At 40.5% G+C, this 19,961-nt stretch overlaps 1 protein-coding gene across 1 annotated transcript in view; it reads left to right on the top strand.

Annotated features, from left to right (window-relative positions):
- Positions 1-19,331, top strand: part of LOC139724244 (serine-enriched protein-like) — a 47,545-nt gene extending 28,214 nt beyond the window's left edge. Inside the window, exons 2-5 of the mRNA XM_071635387.1 lie at positions 15,685-15,970; positions 16,975-17,222; positions 17,816-17,973; positions 18,453-19,331. Coding sequence (XP_071491488.1) covers positions 15,685-15,970; positions 16,975-17,222; positions 17,816-17,973; positions 18,453-19,331 — 1,571 coding nt within the window. The remainder of the gene's footprint in view (positions 1-15,684; positions 15,971-16,974; positions 17,223-17,815; positions 17,974-18,452) is intronic.
- The last annotated feature ends 630 nt before the right edge of the window (positions 19,332-19,961 follow it).

The raw sequence follows: 19,961 nt of genomic DNA, 5'->3' as shown, positions 1-19,961 counted from the left end.
GTCGAAAGTGTAATGACTGGAGTGCATCGCACACAGTCTTCGTAGGACAATCGGACGAGTGTCCCGGACAGGAATGCTGTTGAGATGTTCACTAAAATGTCGAAAAAGTTTTTGTCTCAGCCGAAGGCAAAAATTTCATTTCCGGGTGAGTATGAGCGATTCATTTCAAAATGTCGATGAACGGGTTGTTTAAACTGTGTTCTGCTAAAAATCTTGCATTGTGTTCTTGAATATGGCAGCTTCTGAATGCTGAGGACTTCCCGGGAAGTTTCATTAAAGCTCACGTGTTTAAAAGAATTGCAAATGCTTCTGACATGTACTAAACCGAACTCCTTGCTTCCAAAATAGCAACATGCTTCCTTTCCCATTTCTGTTTTTTTTCTTTTCTTTTCCTACTAAGAAATCATATGGCTAAATTCTCTCCTCTCGATTGCTTTCCCTTCGGATGCGGTAAACTACTATTATCACGCTCAATGCACTTTAAAGATGAATCAGGGACTGTCTTTTTGTGATTCTTTTCATTCTCATACACACACGCACACACACACATGAACACACAAACTAATGCGTTGCCATGAAAATTTAGGTGTATATATACTCCTCAAGTGTACTGCTACGTCTACGTCTTTAATCGTTTCCCCCCTGCACATTTTTAGTGGTTGTACGGAACCTTCGGTCACTAGTCGAGAAAACGCGCCATAGCCAACAGCGCAGACGACACCCCGGTGTCACTACTAACCGTTGACACCATTAACCTGCTGATGCACATGAAGAGTGAGCAAGGTATTGAACAGGATTTCCACATGCTTTGGCAAGGATGGGAAAATAAATTGTCGATAAAGAAATGACGCTCTTGCACATGGTCTATCCAATGTGCACGAAGTTATCCGCGAAGTGTTTTGTCACGATTTTTCCCCTTTTCCTCTTTGCGGTTTTTCGTGCCTTATCCATTTGTTAACCACCATGTGAGCCGATCAATCAGACCTATACAGTTATTTATAGCTACTGTGAAACGTCAGTTAAGTTGGTTGGTTGCGGGAAGGAGGAGTCCCCCATTTTGTTCTTTAAGTGGAGAACGGAACCCAACAATTCAACGTCAATGTCATCATAATGAGGCATTGTTACCCCCTACTACTGGGACAAGACCCTTTCAAATGTCTCTGCCGCTGACGTACTAATCTTCCCGATCCGCCGTAAAGAGCAATGGATTTCCCTTTTTTGTTGATCTTGAACAAATTGCTAAGTTCTCTTGCGGTTGCACCGTGACGTGTAATTACAAATCGCCCAGGATGCATGATTGATGGCCCGTTACAGGACGGTTCCCTTCTTAATCAAGACCACCCTTAGGCATGATGCATGTACTTTCCTTTTCCTTATAATGATTTGATTTGCGCCAGTTGTGTAACAGCATCTTCTGTATCTTCTGTATCTCTGTCAAGACAAACCGATTATCAACATTCGCACATTTCCGCAGCGATTATTCGAAATGGGATTTTGTAATTGCCGAATACTAGAAGTTGTTAAGAAGTCAAAGAGATGGTGTACGTCATTAAAAAAAAGAATGCGCGTCTCAGAGATAAATTGGACTTGTAGCACGCCTTACATGATTCATAGGCGTTTTAGTAACGGGTAACATGTCGCAAACCTTTAAGGAACATAAAAAAATATGTCGTATATTGTTGAGTAGATGGTGTCATTTGCCTTCCCGGTATATCGCAGTACTAGATAATAATGTTTTGGTTGATATTTCATACTCATAGCCTCAAGATGTCTTTCAATTCGATATTCTCCATAGAAACTTTTTTTCGAGATATCAGTTCTAGTCGGGGCAAATAATTTATATCCGTAAATGGTGCAGGCTTTGGATACGCTACGGATACCGGTTGTCAAGGAACTATGCACAGATTATAATATATCAGTAAGAGAACGGATTGTTGTTCATGGAAATCAACGATTAACAGCCGGCATGATACATTTCAAACTGAAAGCAAGATGGGGATTCTATTATACAGTAGAATCGCTTCATTATGTTCATGGTCTTCGGAATATCTCGATCTCCAGTTTCAGATAATCAATAAGTAAACCATTGATCTCTTTAGGGAACAGAGCACTGGCAATAGACAAACACGGTAGATCTCCAGTTAGACAGAATCCCGAAAAATAGTTTTCTGCGGTTGCTTAGAAAGAAGCTTCGAACTGTAAAGAAAATGATGATTAAAGAGATCAAAATACGTTTGGAAGTATCAGCTGTTTCTGAACCCCGTCCAAATGGCGCGAAATCGGATTAGGAGCTTCGTGATTAGACGAATCCCCCTTACTGCTTCGATGTCTGAATGGATGTGATTTGAGTCTGAGCTGGATTTCTTATGTGCAAACCTTCCTTCTCCGCCATTTGTGGGTATGCTTTGTTTTCTGAGGGTTTTTTTTCTCTCTCTCTTCTGTAGATCATTGGAGGTGACCCTTATACACCCTAAATCTCATTCATGTACGACGTGGTACGTCTGCATTTACAAATCAAATTTGTGGCGTACTAAGTGAAGAAATATCTGTTTACATTTTAGAAAGAAATCTCACGTATATAGGAGAGCATTCTCGAACATGTCAAATGAACCGAAGAAAAATATCTTCAACCGACGAAATTAATGATTTTTTTTTCCGCTTACAAGATCTTCCAAATCTTATTGAACGCTTTCGTGACGTCTCTATACTTTTACAGTGGAGAGTAAGTGTTCATTTTGCGTACAGAGATTAGAATATCATATCTATACAAAGGAACGTGTTTCGATAGGTCAGCTTAAGTTTTGTAAAAGAAGTCGTACCAAAGTACCAACACTGTCGTGGGACTTGTTGCATTCGTTCTTTAGATAGGCCATTATGACAGTTCTCGAATTCTCGAGTTTTGAAGAAGTGGTGCATGTCTGAAAATTGTGGCAGCTGCGTGTATGAAAAAAACCCGCAAAACAAAAGCCAAAAACAATGCAACTGCTGTTAACTAATTGTGAATTAGATAGGCCGATTCCGTCTTAACTTTCATGAAATATCTGTAAAGAGTTTACTCCAATCTGAGTTTCTAATATAACAAAGCCATTATAGCAAAAGTTAATTCGAAACTAGTCCATACATGGTGCTACCTTGGAGAAGTTCTGAGGTAACAACATTCTGCTTAAAGCCGTTGAAAATGATATTGCTTGGAAGTTTATCTCTTCCCCTGTTATTTAAAACTCATATACCCCAAGAAAACTGTGTGCATTGCTATATTTTCTCTTCAGTCTCACTGTTAAGCCTTGTGCCAACAAATCTTGTCGCGTTACTTTATTGATTGCTCCATTCACGAAGAAAGCACACCTCTTCAATTCTCTTCCCTTTTCTGAGATACTCGGGTCATTTGTGCCCCTCTGGTCCGAAATACATAACACGTAATCGATGGAACAAGGAAGAACAAAAGCTAAAGCGAAGACTAAGGGTTCGAAATGACACTTAATCCTTTGAATCGTGTGTGTGTTGAGAGTGTCTGTCGTAGCCGTTCGTCGTTCGTGAGAAAAGCTGTCGTTGCCCTGTAGCAGAACAATGTTGAATCGAAAACCCGAAGCTGTAGTACGGACTTTACATCACCGCCACAAAGATTGGCATTGACGAATCGTCTTGTTTTAATGTAATTGCTTTTAACTAATCACATTTTCGGCAAAAACGACAACAACTACAAACGAAAACATAAGCATGCGACCAATGTCTCTAAATAGATTGTATAAAACGATTCTGTGAAAAATTGTGGTTAAAAATGACCATTAGTTGTTTCAAATCAATTACAATTTTTGAGTGACAACATTTTCTATAATAATGACAAAAAGATTTACTTCTACTGTGATTTTTGTCATGCCAGAATTCATCGATAATGACAAGATAAGTTGTAAAAACTTTTGAAAGCTTGAATGTTGTTTGAACACCAGTATATAGTAGTATACACCAGTCTGATAATCTTTTGAATTGGGTCACCACGTTGTTAGGCAGTGTTGGAGGTTTTAGCCTCCATTAACGTAGTAGGATAGATAGTGACATTCATTGTTCAGCGGATGTAATACAGTGTTGCCTCACACAAAATACTTTGACTGACGTGAAGTCGTGGCACTCATTTTCACTGCCCTAGACTGCCAGAACAATACCAGTCATTCGTCGAAGAAAATCGATATTTGTCATTAACGGCCATTTGGAGCGGTCGTTTTTGTGCACATTCTTCGCTAACAACACATGAGTGTTGTCAGTTATCGTAACGGCGCGCGGTGCCTTCCACGAGAAATGCTCGACAGGCGTGTGCGTAAGTTGAAGTATGAATGGAGACATAATTGCACCCTTAAAGATAAGTGTCTACCAAGATTAAGTGGTGAGGTTCTATACTCTGATAGACGTTTGACACACGTTTGAATCCAGTTTCAGTCAATTATGGGTTTCTTATGCCTTCTGTCTTCCTTCTCTTACACAGTTACACAATACTTAATCATCTATGTAGCGGCGTATGATAGGCCTACAAGTATTGTTAAGGTATTGTGCCAATTGCATGCGTAAACATAAGTAAAGAGGATCTCAGATTGTCGCCATGACAACAAAGCAAACACATTCAGCGTCTGAAGCTGAAATAACATTTGGCAGAAATTGTATGTTCCAAAAAAATGCTAGACATTCTGCATGCCTGCATCCAGTGTTAGATGAGTTCGTTAGGAATAGATATGAGTAAAGTATGTTATATATGGCGTCTCCCTATATGGCTTTAGATTAGGATAAAACCCGCACAAACAAAGAAACAAATAGCCAACTCTCGTTATGAATAAATGCCCTGAGCATCATTAACTGGCCTGGCCAGATTTTACCGCTTTGTAATCACATCCCTCCTTGTGACAATGCTTCTTATACATTCGCAATATGAATGGTTGTGTGCAGCCCATATTTTCATTACAATGCAATCACCAATGTGCATTAACACCGGGAGAATAACGGGAAAAGTCACTTTTAATTCGTTTTCTCTATAGCTACATCCTTTCAGTCATTTTTTTTTTATGGACCTGTGTGAGACAAGCTCCAAAATCAAGTTAAGATCTCTGAATAGATTACATTGTACATGTTTATCGTTTTCTGATGAAAGAAGCCGCGCTTGAAAGTTGCAATCAATCAAGCCTTAGTCCATGGTCAGTTTGCATCTAAAACGTCCATTCATGAACGGACACGAGGCAGCTGCAAGTGCACGCGTTCGTTTTCTTTTTTTTTTCTAAATTATGTCAGTTCTTCTGCTAGCAGGTCGATTTCTTTCTTGTTCTTTTTTTTAAAGCTCTCCAATTGCTCTATCCAGCATCGCAAAGAGCATCGCAAATGCCGACAAACCCCAACTGGTTATTAAAATCTTAAGATTCACTTAAAGATGCATGCCGTCTTTCAGTGTTTTTTTTTCCGAACCTTCCGATTGATAGAGCAAGTCGTCGTGGAAATTCGCGGAACTCAAATCAATAATTGTTAAGCAGAGTTCCATTCTACTGTTTTACGCTTTGATACTCCATGCATCTGTTTGCATAATTTTTCTTCTATCAACACGCCAAAGGTAACGAGATGTTACCACAACAACTGGCAATATAGACACATCGTCTCTGGGTCAAAGACCAACAACAGAAAATAAATAAATAAAGCTCATAAACAACCAACAACAAAACAACCCAAAACAAACAAACAGACAAACAAACAAACAAACAAACAAACAAACAAACAAACAAACAAACAAACATATCCATTCTACATCCACACCGTGGCTGATCTGGGTGGTTTGGTAAGTTGGCGGTTTGAATGCAAGAAAATTGATGCTTCTAAATGTAAACTTTGTGTATTCTGGGCAACCGCATTCCCAGTGACTGTAATGTGATATGGTCACTCGTATTTGTTACTCTTTGTTAATAAATGTCGATTTTATGTCAGACAGTCAATGTTCTTCTTTTTTTATTTAATTCACTTCTACTTTATTTTCATCCATCAAAAGGTAGTAAAACTACAAAGTATACATTTGATAAATCATACTGTTAACAATTTGTGAGAAATTCAAATCATAAAGTGTAATACAAAATTATATGAACGAATGAATAGAAAACAAAAATGAATAGAAACAATGATGTTTTTGTCCGGGAATACGTCTTAATCACTACTAATGCCTTCATCAATGGTGAATATTGTTGTCACGTGCATAAGCTTCTATTTTCCAAATGCAAAGACGTGTGTTTCTGCTAAAACATGTTTGCTAGCTTTCACAAAGAAATTGATGGCTGAAATCCTTTCCCGTGATGAAACTGTTGGCTTTTGGGGGTCAGTCGGGACATGCACCAACTATAAGAAGTGTCTCTTTTGATGTGTATAATTAGTCATCACGCCCACAGAGTGTTATCGATCGTGTCTCTTGAAATCATGGGAGAAAGAGAAAAAAGTCCAACAGCAAACCTTTATTTTTCTCATTTCCAGAATGCCGTCACAATAAAAAAAAGTTGGTGATGAAACGCACCACAATTGCAGTTTGCCCGTTGTTCGAATGGTTAGACGATTGCATGGGTCAGTCGTAGCTTTCACGTTGGTGCTTGAAGAGGAACACTTAGATCAATATTGAACTAGTGTGAGAATTTTCTCCGGACAAGTTCCATTGTTGACCCTCTCTTACACCTCATTCGCAAAAGCCTTTTCGACTGACCTACAATGGACTTGACACCATTACCTTTTGTGCCCCTTTGGACGTCAGAGAGAAGCTCCCAAATTTAGCTCTAATTAACGAGAAATCCTTGTCCCCTTGCCCCCCTTGAGCCCCTTGTCCCTTCTCCCCTCAAGCTTTATCCCCTCAATACCGGCACTCTCGTGGCGGTATCGAAAGTGCTCTTTAAACTCCGAATTTGTTCTTTAATGCTTCTCCTTTGGCTGATTCTGGGGTTATTCAAGAGAGAAAAGGAAAAAGAAAAAAGTCCGTCCCGGATGAAGAATAGATGGGAAAATCGCCTTAGGATGCTGAAAACTTATCAGTTTATTGCACGGGGCAGAAAAAAGGTGATGTTTTGGAGCTCAGTTGATAAATTGGCACCACTCTATCTAATTCCATTCGCTTCTTCGGTCTTCATCTTCAGAGAGTAGCATTTCCCCTGATGGTAGTGTTTGCATTTGTAAGATCAAGATTTTAAGTTTTAATCAGATGTGTATACAATTCAAATAAAAGGCGATTTGAAATGGTTATATCACGGTGGACTTTCCTTGGAAACAAATCGGCAACACTTTGAACAGACTTGTCCATTCCTTGCCTTTCTGCGAAGTCGCTGGTAGGCTGAAAGGAGACTTGTGAAAAATCGTGATACCAAATCATCAATCATGACATGATCAGGATATGATACTGAAAAAAAAAATCATGTGGCTCTGCGCAGTATGATTTTATCACGCGGTACAATAATTATTTGAAAGCAACATTTTGAGCCTTATCCTCATTCTCGAATTCCAGGAAATTGAAAGTTGATTCGTTGAAAGACGAATCCACGTCTCGGTAGCTTTGTCCCTCTCGGGCTGTGCCATACTCGTGCGAAAATAGGTTAGTAGGTAAATGAAAAGAGAAAATCAACAACGAGGTATGTGTATCCCAGAGAAAGACGAAAAACAAGAAAATGAGCTGAAAAGTCAATAAAAATCTACTTCATGGTGGTTTGAAGATTTATTTATGATGAAAACATGAAAACAAAATTAAAATGGATTTTTATTTGTTCGCGCTAGTTTAACATTAAGCCAAACGCCATTTCAGTCATCTGCACACGTGTGTACGCACGTTCTCTCGTTCGTTCGTTCCCATGACATTTAGACATTTACCAGGGAAGCTCGATAATTCTAATGTGTATGCGTCATCCGTGACGTCACAGGTGAGGCAGGTACTCACTCTTCGACCACCCTGCCGTGGCCTGAGCTGGGAGCTGCGGTCGCCGACCGACGCCTTTCGCACGCACTCGGCCGATCTGGCGGCCAGTGTAGCATGCGAGGAGAGGAAAGACAGCAAACCACCATGTCAAGGGACGAGTCTGCTCTGATTCTACCTCTGTGTAGAAAACAAACAGCCTAACAGGGAGAGATAATCGCTCATGAACATTCATGACCCTAAACGCTGACGAGGCAAGGGGGATAATTTGTCTCGAATTTTACCATTTCCTTTTTGTCATCCTTTTCCCCACTTCTCCGCTCTGTAGTCAACAAAAGGCGGATCTCATGCGAGGCTACTTTAAAAGTATAATGAGAGTTCTTGTGCGTTGAGTTCTATTCTCGTCGCAATGACTTTCCCACGAATAGGTACAAAGAATACATGACATTTCAACTAGAGCTGGAGGGCTGAAGTCACCAGTGTGCATCCAGGCGAAATGTTAGCACAGCCAGTGATAACATTTCCGACACAAACTAAGAGTTCCATTTTGTCTGCAGATCAGCATTTCTTCAATCTGACTCAGTTCCATGTGTTGGATATAAGGTGCACGACGTCATTACTTGCCAGGGTGACTCTCCTTTACTCCGGAGTGGTGAATTTCTTCCGATACGTCGCTTTCACCGATTAAATCAGCAATCTTTACCTGGGGAAATTTTCCTCTCTTAAATTGCATTTGAATTAAATGGTAAGTTATGTTTTCTTGCGTACATCTATCTATTCTTGTATGTCCGTCCGGAGGCACACAATCACAATTCAATTTGTAGTCAAATTTGTCTGTTATCTTTTTTTTAAAAGGTTGTCATTCAATAGAATAATTACATTATGTAGAGTATCTTATTCAATCATTGCTAATTATAATGATATCATAAGTAGTTATCTCCGATATACTTTGGGTTAACATTGCCATGTTTCTGGTAGACAGTGGAAGACTTGGGTCGCACGAGTAAGCCTATTTGAGTTTTTTCCCCGGATCAATCTCATACCAGCAGAAGCTCCACGTAACACAGTGGCTGTAACGAGAAACCCATGAAGCCAATAATCTGACACTTTGTTGTACGGGTATTAATAAAAGACTTTGTAGTATATACACATCATAAGCGCTCTAAGGTATGATTATGTGCATTGATCTGAACGTAAACTCCTTGGAAGAAAGGAGGAAGAATAATTGGACACATTTTTAAGGCGTGATTTTTTTAGTACATTGAGTTTGGTTCGAATGTCCAGAATTAGAACATTTGCGTCGCTTAATACCAGTTGCAATCTCATACACCGTATAATTATGGTGCATGTATGGTTTTAAGCCCAATATACGACGTAGCCTACATCGGGTTCACCACCTAAAGACATTTTCGAGAAAAGTTTGATGCCTTTAATTTTCAGTGCAACGTGCAGTCCTGTGTATATCAGCGATAAAAACCATAGATTTATGGAACTCACTATGAAATTCACTAGCAACATGATAGTAATTCACCAAATTACACGTTCTTTTGATGTTTCAGATCCAGATTAAAATAGAGTAAATTCAAAAAGGAAATTAATCTGAAGATATCAGATAGTTTTATATTCGTTTGCTTTTGATCACGCTCATGGTCACTCGATGACGTTTTTCCTATCACTTACAAGACCGTAATCAGTATCTGCACATCCATTGCCACGATTGTTGCATATCATAATATTGTCATACGAAACTTGAAAGATTTATGGGAATTTGTTTGCCTGTGTCAGCTTTTAATCTTTAGTTCAACGAACAATTATCAAACTTAGAAACCCTTTATAAACGATGGAACTGGCTCGTTCAAGTGAAATTGCAAACTAAAGTCATTTTTTTACAGCGTTATAACATTACCGCATATCGAGTGAAAAAAAAAGAATAAAAAGAAAGTTGAAAGGCTCCATGTCAAATCGATGTGCAGGACTTGAGGCGGGTTGCAGGGGGCAGGTTTCTGTCAGGTTTTGCATGTATATGTCTTATGGTCTAATAAACCTCGGGGCGTTTTTTTGTGAATGCATGAGAACTGAGAACATTATTCGTTATCCAAAGCAATGTTCGCCAATCGATGAAAATGATGTCCGCGATTGATTTTAGGCTTAACGCGACATTCAGAAAAACAACTTTCAAATTGTGGCGAGAATGTGCTCTGCGTTGATGACAAATTCGTCGCTGAATGTGGGTTAACGAGAAGTTATCACGTGACTATGTTTCAATGCACGGCGAGACATAAGAACTGTAATCACTGCGAGAGTTGATCTCAAACCTCATTGTAATAGCGACGACTGAGCCGCAATCGTTCAACCCGTTATTCAATTCAATTCAATTCAATTCAATTCAATTCAATTCAATTCAATTCAATTCAATATAGGTTTATTCACAATACAACAAGAGCATGCAGCTCAAAATCTGAAATTGTTCATCTTACAAAACACATACGACATTAAAAAAAATGCATTTGTTGAAATTAGCTATCAATATGACGAAAACACCGTACAAGTGGTGAAAACATTGAACAGTGTTAAATAAAAAAATAATTACAAGTCATATAATAACCTTGCGATGCATTTCGTCATATTGCATCATTGCCATCATTTCAGGCACTACTAAAACCACCTGGATTAAAAAAAAAACAGCGATAACAAAGTGGTGTTATCTGGATCATTTTTTGTGTTGGCCATTCTTTCTTGCCATTAGTGCTTAAAACTTTTGGAAAGTCATATTAGACTGATGAGAAAGGCAGGTTTGATGCGTACTTGATGCTTCTGATTAATGTGAGTGTCTTTTTCTTCAGCGTTCTACACCATGCGGGGGGGGGGGGGTGGGAGGTGGACACACTTTAATCCAAATCTAGAATAACTTGCTTATTCTTTGTTCATACGAAAGAGGGTCGCATTTCCGCATTAAGGATCCCTGCGCAGAATTCGAGCAGATATAAAAATCCCCTTGCAATTATTAGGGTAGAAATAAAAAAAAAGTTGAAGTACTTTGTAATCAAAACATGAATTCCATACTTTTATACAATTTTCAAGCACAGTTGATTTCTTTGAACGCACATCTCTACTGGAAATTATTTGCACATTGGATACCTGTCGTACCTTAGTGCTTGTATAGGCCCCCAAATAGCCTTGGATTTTGCTGTATAGGTACGTCCTTTTGACATTCAGCGTGCATCACGTTACGCCTGCATTTCTATTGACATCAAGGGATGCCCTGCAAGTAACTCCTGCTACCTTAAACAGAAACTGTTCAATAGATGTACAAGCTGAATAGCAGAGATTGTTTGTCTCACAGCACTCGGGAAAAAAAAAAGAGAGAGGGTAAAAATGCAAATCGACACTAGTACCCTTCCCCCAGCAGCACCCGCTTCAATGGAGTTGCAATTCATAGACTGTAAGAGCTGCGATGTCCTCGGTATAGAGCCACGCTCCCTACAACCATCTAACGTCAATGAAACTTGAAAAAAAAATATTACGCAATTACGAGGACAGACGGCGCAAAATAAAACAAGCTCGCGACACAAACAACCCGCACATTACAGTCCCCTCCTCAGCCCTAAGTCATTTCTTTGGCTTCGAATTCATCGCAAGTCGGCCATAGATGACTCTTAAGAAACGCAGGGTGATGGTCACCACGACTATCATATCACTTATGTTTCTGATCACCTCTATTCCTAAGTTGTCAGCATCTGATACTCGGGTTTCCATGGTAACAAGCTCCAGACCCCCTGTGTATATGCCTTTGCATCAAATTCAGCCTGGCGCTTTCAGTGAGCAATCCACCCGGTTGAATTATAATGCTCAATGAAAACGCACTTATGCAGATAAATCGAAAGCTATTTTGAATCCAGGTGTTGAGTATTGATAATGCTTTACTAACGCGTCACTGAGGGGAGGTACAGCTCAAAAGTCTACAATTTTACAGATTTAACATCAAAGTATTATCATCGACCTTTCACTGCAGTGGACCAGGCGCCTCTACTTTTGACTGCGTTCACTCATGTCTTGCATTTAGGGTCCACGAAAGTTCTCTGCATGACGTGATCTGTAACAGCAGCGTGTGACTTCCCTATAGACACCACGAAGATAGAGAAATTGCACAATCATGGTTAAAATGGACTACAAACACAAAGACACTCACACACAGATAAATTGAATGCATTAGGTTATGGTAGAGAATAAAATGACCTATTATGTCCTATGCATGGAGATAAGGACGGGATAATCAGACATCAAAGTTATGAACTTGGGGATAACTGTTTAACTACAGAAGAAAGCGACGTCTGTAATGGCCCAGCCAGTGATATTGTTGACAGAGTAAAACCAAAGCGTTGCTTAGCGACATGTCTGACTTTGCCAAATATCGTCATCTAAATCAACCTTGTTTAATCTGCCATTCTTCTCCATCTAGCTGTGAAAGGCCGTTTTAGCTCGCGTAGTATTTGTCAGACCGACAAAAGAACAAGTCGCAGAACAAAGGCTCAAATGGCGTTTGGGAGAAAGAAGAAATTCGCTAAGCACACACCTGCCGGTGAAAAGGAAAGCGGCGCCGATCCCTGGGTACATAATCGTAGGCCACCAGCGCCCTTTGTTCGGTCTGCTCTTTACGCCAAAACACTGCCATCAACTGAAAAGGATGCCTTTATTCCTTGAAAAGCTTAGAAACTGATCCCAGAATATTTTTGCCGTTTCTAGGGTACACTTTCTCCGCCCGCAGCAAACGGGGACTAAACCGTGCTTGTAAACTGGATTTCTTGTGCCTTCGAGTGCGCTAATGGAATCCGAACATGCAACAAGTGTTTGAATTACAATTTGTCTTATCTTTTCCATGTTTAATGCCGAACATGACGTCATCATGTGAATGTTTATTGTTAGTTTCAAAGCGTATGGGGAGTGTTTTCCCTCTATTGTAATATAGCACACGTGAACATTGCCCGAAGCGCCCCACATTCTGAGAAAGACCATGGAGCTACACACTAGCTAGAAGAGAAAGTTTCATTCAAACTTAACCGATAACCAAACGTCATCATTTCTCGATGTCTTTGTTCACTCAGAGCTCATGGACGCGGTGCTATAGGCATCACAATAATTCGATATAAAAAAGATCTATCTCCAGTCTAGAAATGGACTGACAAATGTCATACTCGCAATGAAAAAGAAAAGAAAATTCACATACATTGAATGATGAAAACGATGCTTATCTATTCAATAGAGCCTCTTCAGGGTTGCACCTTATCTATAGCAGAAGGGCTTGTCATTATTATTACCCAAGCGTCGCCTGGCAGCTCCTGTCTCTTTGTACACTATAGGGTCAAGAGGGGCACTGTATCAAAGCGAAACATCCTGTCCAAGGATGAATGCTGATCGCGGGATTCGAACCCAAGACCTTGAATTTGTTCGAAACCAAAATTATTTGATGAATTAACCTACCATTGTGCAATGCGTCATGTCTGTTCTCACACCAAAATAATGCCATTTCTTACCAGACCAATGCATTATCAGGTGCATACATGCATATTCATGACTATACAAGCAGTGACAAGTACATATTAGATTTGTTCGAATTTATATTCAGTGGCATGGTAATTGAAATATTCTCATGTAAGCTCCGAGGTATACCCATCATCTCCCACACTGAATATATGCATAAGGTGAAAGAATCCAGATGACAAGGTGTTCAAACATTGTGATTACATCTCATTACGTAATGGATTGAAAACTAGTTCTGACAAAATATCGACTAGACCGCAAGCGGCCGATGATCTACTGTCCTCCCAAATGGAGATCTACTAATGAGCAGCGTTCACATTGCAGCAACGATCATTATTTTAATTAGGAATTGAATGGTGTCAGGCAGGAGACCAGCACATTAGTTAGAGAGGTTCTCAAAGCAGGAGGATGACTTGCAGATAACTAATTACATGCTGCAGCAAACAACACGAGGGATGGTTAAATATAGTCAACGTGAGGTCAATAATAGGCACCATCACAACGTATAAGCTCTTTCTAACAATTGACATATTCTGGTAATAACACTTGTCACGCGATGATCACGGAGATGTGAGCTATTTTTCTAATGTTTTCTTTCTATTAATTGCCAGAAAGATCTTAACGTTGTCTTATCTTGATATGGAATTTTGTCCTAAACAACAAGGAATCGAGTGTCAAAACGAAAATTCACTCCATGTTTACGTTGACATGAGTTTTAAAACAGTATATGAAAGATGAGTGGATGTTTTGTACTAATACGATCAATGAAAGAGTTTTGGAATAACAAATATCTCGTGTTCTAACAAGACATTAATATTACTGACATCCACTTAGATATGCAAATGAGATGTCAATGACGAAGAAACAAATTCGATTTCCTCCTGATAAGAGTCATCGTTGCTAAAACATTTTTTTTTCTTGATAATTGTGCGAAGATTTCTCGACAAAATGGAAGATATGGGAGACAAGGATGCTTATATAATACTCCCCATCAAAACTTCGTGTGTAATTACCACGATTGATATCATCTGCCTGTGAAAAAGGTGAAACTCGCAATTCTAGAACCTTATCAATTTTTGTCCAATTATTTTTCCAAAGCTTTAACTATTTCTACTACCTTTCCTTCTGTATTCATTAGAGCAAATTTGAAAGTGGAGAATAGCCTCTCTTTAAATGAATGTTTTCAAGGGGCTTAATCTAAGATGAAATGATTCATATGTGGTTTGCGACCCTAGCGATGTTTGTCAAGTATATTTTGTGGTGTTTTGATCATAAGGATAGTATCTTGCGGTACTTTGATGAGGAATAGGTGGGAGGGGATTTAGCGGTAGTTCAGTAAAATAGGTTGGGAGATTTATTCCAGACAGTGACTCATTTTGCCTTAAAATCATAACAAGTGATTCCTGGTCTGTATTAATGGTAGCACACTGAGAATTTTGTAAAGAGCATATCAGCAGCTTGTCTTGTCCAGTTGCAGAAGTTGCAGGCAGCAGTGGGAAGAGACGGACCAGCACATTGGTGGTGCGTGTTCTTTCAATCTCTATACGGTGAAAATGTAACGGCAATCTCGAGGACTAGAAAGGGATCATGTGACCTCTATGAGAGTTGATTATTAACCCATTGAGGACGGACTGATTTTGCTGCAACACGCATTTCCCATAGACACTTGCCCGAGTAAACTTGGGACTCGTCCTCAACGGATTAAGCTTCCTGTCATGTCTTTCTCTGATTTCATGTCAAATGTTATCATTGCAGTTATCCAAGGGTTTGCCGCTATTCGCTCCGGAATATTTGAAACGAGAAACCATGGGCATAGTCAGGCCCAATCGTGAATATCAGGGTACTTGTCTAGATTCCTTCTTTCGTCACTGGAGCATGTCTCTATAAGTGGCAGAAGCATTACAGCTTACGATCGAGTCCTTCGCTTGGTTCTGCGGTGAATAACTGCAAGAAGGGGAGAGACTTACTGCTCTGGAAATGACGGAATTGTGGAGAGCGATTTGAAAAACTGACAACTTCTCAATAGTACGAATCTGCAGGATGTAAGGCTACTTACGTTTGTTGCACAAATGGCTTTTGAATACTTCCTAAACCGTCTTTAGGCCTAACATGCGCCTTACTGTTTCATGATAATGACATTATCATACCTTGGTTCTATTGGTCAACGCGACAATGTAAATCTCTCTCCGTGAACGTGTCTCTGTACTAATGATTTCTTGTTTTTTTCTTACAATTTATGTCAACAGATAACTACACCATTGATATAGGGGAGGGTGGAGACGACTTGGACGACGAGCAACCCATTTCCCCTCAGGCCTCGTCACCGGACGTCACCCCTCGAATCGAAATGGACGGGTCCGGTGTTCTCAACGGCTATCGGGGAAACTCGTGGATCTTCGAGAACAAGCTCGGCGTGGCCGAAGATCTCCGATACTTAGCGCACATGCCCGAGCTGTGTGACGTCACTTTCCTCGTCGGAGAAAAGAAGGATCCAGTGTGCGCCGTTCGCGCCATTTTGGCTGCTCGGAGCAGGTAAGAATGCGAGAGCCATTTTTCGTTTATCTGTGTTATCTATGTGTACAACTGTATTATGCCTTATACGCGAAATCATAGTATAATATCTGGCACATCATTATGAGGTAATATACAAACATACAATATTCCTCGAGGGTTTAGCAAAAACTATACGAGTTAATGAAGAGGCATAAACAGTCACTTTTCTGAGGGCAAATTTATATCACATCTACTACTGTATTAGAGGCTTGCAAATCATCTCCCGCTCTCATAAACTCGGGTGAAGCTGCCCCCTTTCGTGCTCTAATAATGGCAAAAAACAAACAAACAAACAAACAAACCAACAACTATACATGAGGATATAATAATGATTGCGTTTACACCTTGGGAATCTCGTATTTCAATTAAGCAAAATATAAACACACACACACGAACATGCACGACAGTGCTGATGTGGCTGATGGGATGGGTACACACACACACACACACACACACACACACACACACACACACACACACACACACACACACAATATCCAATGACCATGCGTGCCATTCCAAATCTATCACGTTTCACATAATATTAAGAAATCACACGGAATGACAGCATTGTAATTTAGGCAAGTAGTAATGTCGTGACCATTTCCCTTTGTGTGAAATTTTAAGTAAAAGCCATACTTTTTTTTCTGAACCCCTAATCGATCTCAATCAATTTTGTGCAGCAACTCTATTAAAACCTAAGATTACACCCTTTACATCGATTACATTGATAAAGCTTAAAGTTCCATTACGTATGAGGCTCGAGCGTAATTTGCATAATACAAGTGAAAGTTGACATTATTACAAGACTCCCTGACAACTTTGCTTTGATTATGCACTAACATTTACGATGATTCTAAAATGTTGTTGGTTCGTAGTAAAGTATTAGTTAACTTTGCGACCTACCATTGTCATTCATGGTACAGTTTCACATGGTACGATTGAATGATTGCAAGCATGTAACTCCTCCCTTCCCTCTTCAGGGTCTTCCACAAGTTACTCTACTCCGCAGCCCGGGGAACGCCCCGGAAGAAGACCCCAGCTTCCGACAAGCTCGGTAGGCGAGTCTCGCAGATGATCCGACGAAGCAGCATCGATCTGGGTGAAGACAACACCGCCCTCTGTGGTCCACGGACGGTAATCGTCGAGGAGTTCGAACCCGCCGTTTTTCGCCAACTCATTCAATACTGTCATACTGGATGCGTGACGATCAAGCCCAAAATAGTCATTGGTAAGACATAACCTTTTGTTAAAGATCATCAACTCTTCTTATATCTCTACACGCCGGCTATGTTTCAACGTACACGCATCGCAACTCCATAGCAATTATTATTGCAATTATAGTGATGCCACAATACACAATACAGTGCATTACTTTCGAAATAGGCACACAGCTGTCTCCTGAGGTGTATGAGAATTCGTACGTTTTACTAATATGATAACCCTAGATAATAAAGACTATTGCTACTTTAAACTTGTGTTATAGATTCTGATAATAGTTAATTGTCAACAATGTTGTCATAATATTGCTGAGGTATTTGATAACGTTTGTAGCCTCATGGTTCTTATATATTACGTCAATCATGATTACACAGGTAATCAAATACTGTAACAGGTCCAATTCCGTAGCCTGTTGCGTTTCTTATCATACACCTGTCATGCTGTAGTTGTATTGGCGCCAAGGAGATGATAGAATCTCTTTGGTTGGCACGTACAAAGCCAAGTCACCGCAGAGGTCGCTATTCATTTAAGCTTCAGGGTCTGGAAAGGCTTTATTTATACATGTATAATTATGTGTCGCATGTTGCATCTCCCTTGACCTAGGCCTGATGAACGCAGCGGATCACTATGGGTTGGATGAGTTAAGGCGAGCCTGCATGACGTACCTACAAAACTGCGTGAACATTGACACTGTGTGTCTTCTGCTAAGATCGGCCGAGAAATATATTCAATACAAATCAACGAAGTCACTCGTGCAGAAGGTAAGTTAGGAATCAATCGAATCGAGATACTTCCCAGCACTGCAACAATGAATGTCGCCAAGAAGCATCTCGGAGCCACAATCTCAATGATTCTTTAAATTTTATTCACTTGGGTCGTTGTCAAACTCGACGGCAACTTGTAGTTAACTGCTGGACGTCCATATTCCTGACTGGGTGATGGTCATGCTTATGTCCGAGTGTGTCGGATGTAAGATCGCACATATTGATGCAACACGACCCAAGCTGGAAAACGATTAATGTGTTCAAAATGAGCTTTTTATGGCCGCATTGACATTAAAGTTACAATACATAATACGTGAAAGAATGATTATAATATCAAAGGAATTGTGACGAAACGAACTTGACGTGTCATGTTTTTAAGAAGAGTAATGATTCAAAATCTATTTGATATAATCCTTTATCATAAAAAATAATAATGTTTTTCTGTTTTTATGCTTGTTTGTTCGACCCTGGAACAGGCGCTTGAATTTGTTGACGTGAATGCAGAGGCCGTCCTGAGACTTCCTTCGTTTACGTCACTTCCGAATCACGTGGCCCGACTCATCCTGACCCGAGACGAGCTACAAGCAGATGAGCTGACCAAGTTCCAGTCAGCGTTAGCTTGGAGCAGGGCGTACATGGAGAAACATCCGGGCTCTTCGCTAAGAGAAGTCATGGCGCCTTTTGTGGATAGCATTTCGTTCCATCTGATTCCCGCCACAACTCTTATGCAGACGGTCAAGCCAACTGGTGCCATACCCGACCAAAAGATCATGACCGCACTCGCTTTTCAGGCTGATCCGTCGAGTATTGAGCCCGGCAGCCTGGTCACCTCCCCAGCCCGTCTCAGGCTATCCATGCTCAATCTCAGTATCCAGGACTCGCCGACGATATCAAACCGACATTCGCGAACCGACACGTCATCGTTGTCGCAGAAATCGTTGTCACCTCTGGCGTCACTGAATACGTCACGCGCAAGCGACATCGACAAACTCTCCCTTGATAACGAACCGAGTCAAGTGACCGATCTCATGTCAGACAAGACTGCCATCAGCGGTACTGGCCAATATGGCGCTGAAATATTACACAACAATAACAATGACAGCGTTCCTTACGTCGACGACAGGCACGAGGAGGACGGCGCGGAGGACGACGAGGACTCAGACGAACGTCTGGATCACGTGGAGTCGATGTCCAGACGGGAACATTGCTGGGGACCGCCGGGCCTCAGCGATACCAGCACGAGTTGTTCAATGTCGACTTGCTCGGACCTGACAGACACTAGCAGTAGTGCCGGGGGTAGCTTCGGGCGAGCTGATCAGAAAGAGAACAACTACCAACTCCTTGTTCCGGAGTGACGTCTACCTAGCTCTCACTCTCTCAGACTGAATTGAACGTCTGTAGCTGCAATGTTTGCACTATCACGCATTTTATTTCCCTTTCACGGGGAAGCAACTTCGGGGTTGGTATTGTTTTGGATGAAAACACTGAAATCAAAGCAACTGACAGAAGATAAATCTTACAAAACTTAAATAAACACTGAGAAATATGGCACAATTTATTCGGCTTTGAGCAAACCATTGAACCCGAATTTCTAGAACCGGTTTGGAAAACCGTCTTCACCACCTTTAATAATCATAATCGTCACAATTCTGCAGGGAATTCATTGAATGACATTGAATATTTCTGTTTTTTAGCAGATGCAAGCATGAACGCGATATCTTTTCAACATGTTCTTCAATCATGAAAAGCAATTCTTTGAAAAAAAAATCGTAAACTCAGCACTCAGTGAAATTTCTCTCTCAAAGTGAGATTAGCTATGCCAAACTCAAGACGGCAACTTTGGGAAGCTCCCTTTGAAGTTGACAAAAAGTCATTTTCGTCGTCAGGATGTTCCCGATATTTATTCGATACCCAACACCTTGTCACCGATCTGATGCGTGTTGTCTAACTCCCTCTCCAGGAACAAGTTTTCCTCAAAGCAACAG

This window comes from Diadema antillarum, unplaced genomic scaffold (assembly GCF_040938485.1).
Source record: "Diadema antillarum isolate AM-2024a unplaced genomic scaffold, OU_Dant_1.0 scf00000209, whole genome shotgun sequence".
NCBI lineage: Eukaryota > Metazoa > Echinodermata > Echinoidea > Diadematoida > Diadematidae > Diadema > Diadema antillarum.
The sequence above is the reverse complement of the archived record's forward strand: the minus strand, read 5'-3'. Positions and strand labels throughout refer to the sequence as shown.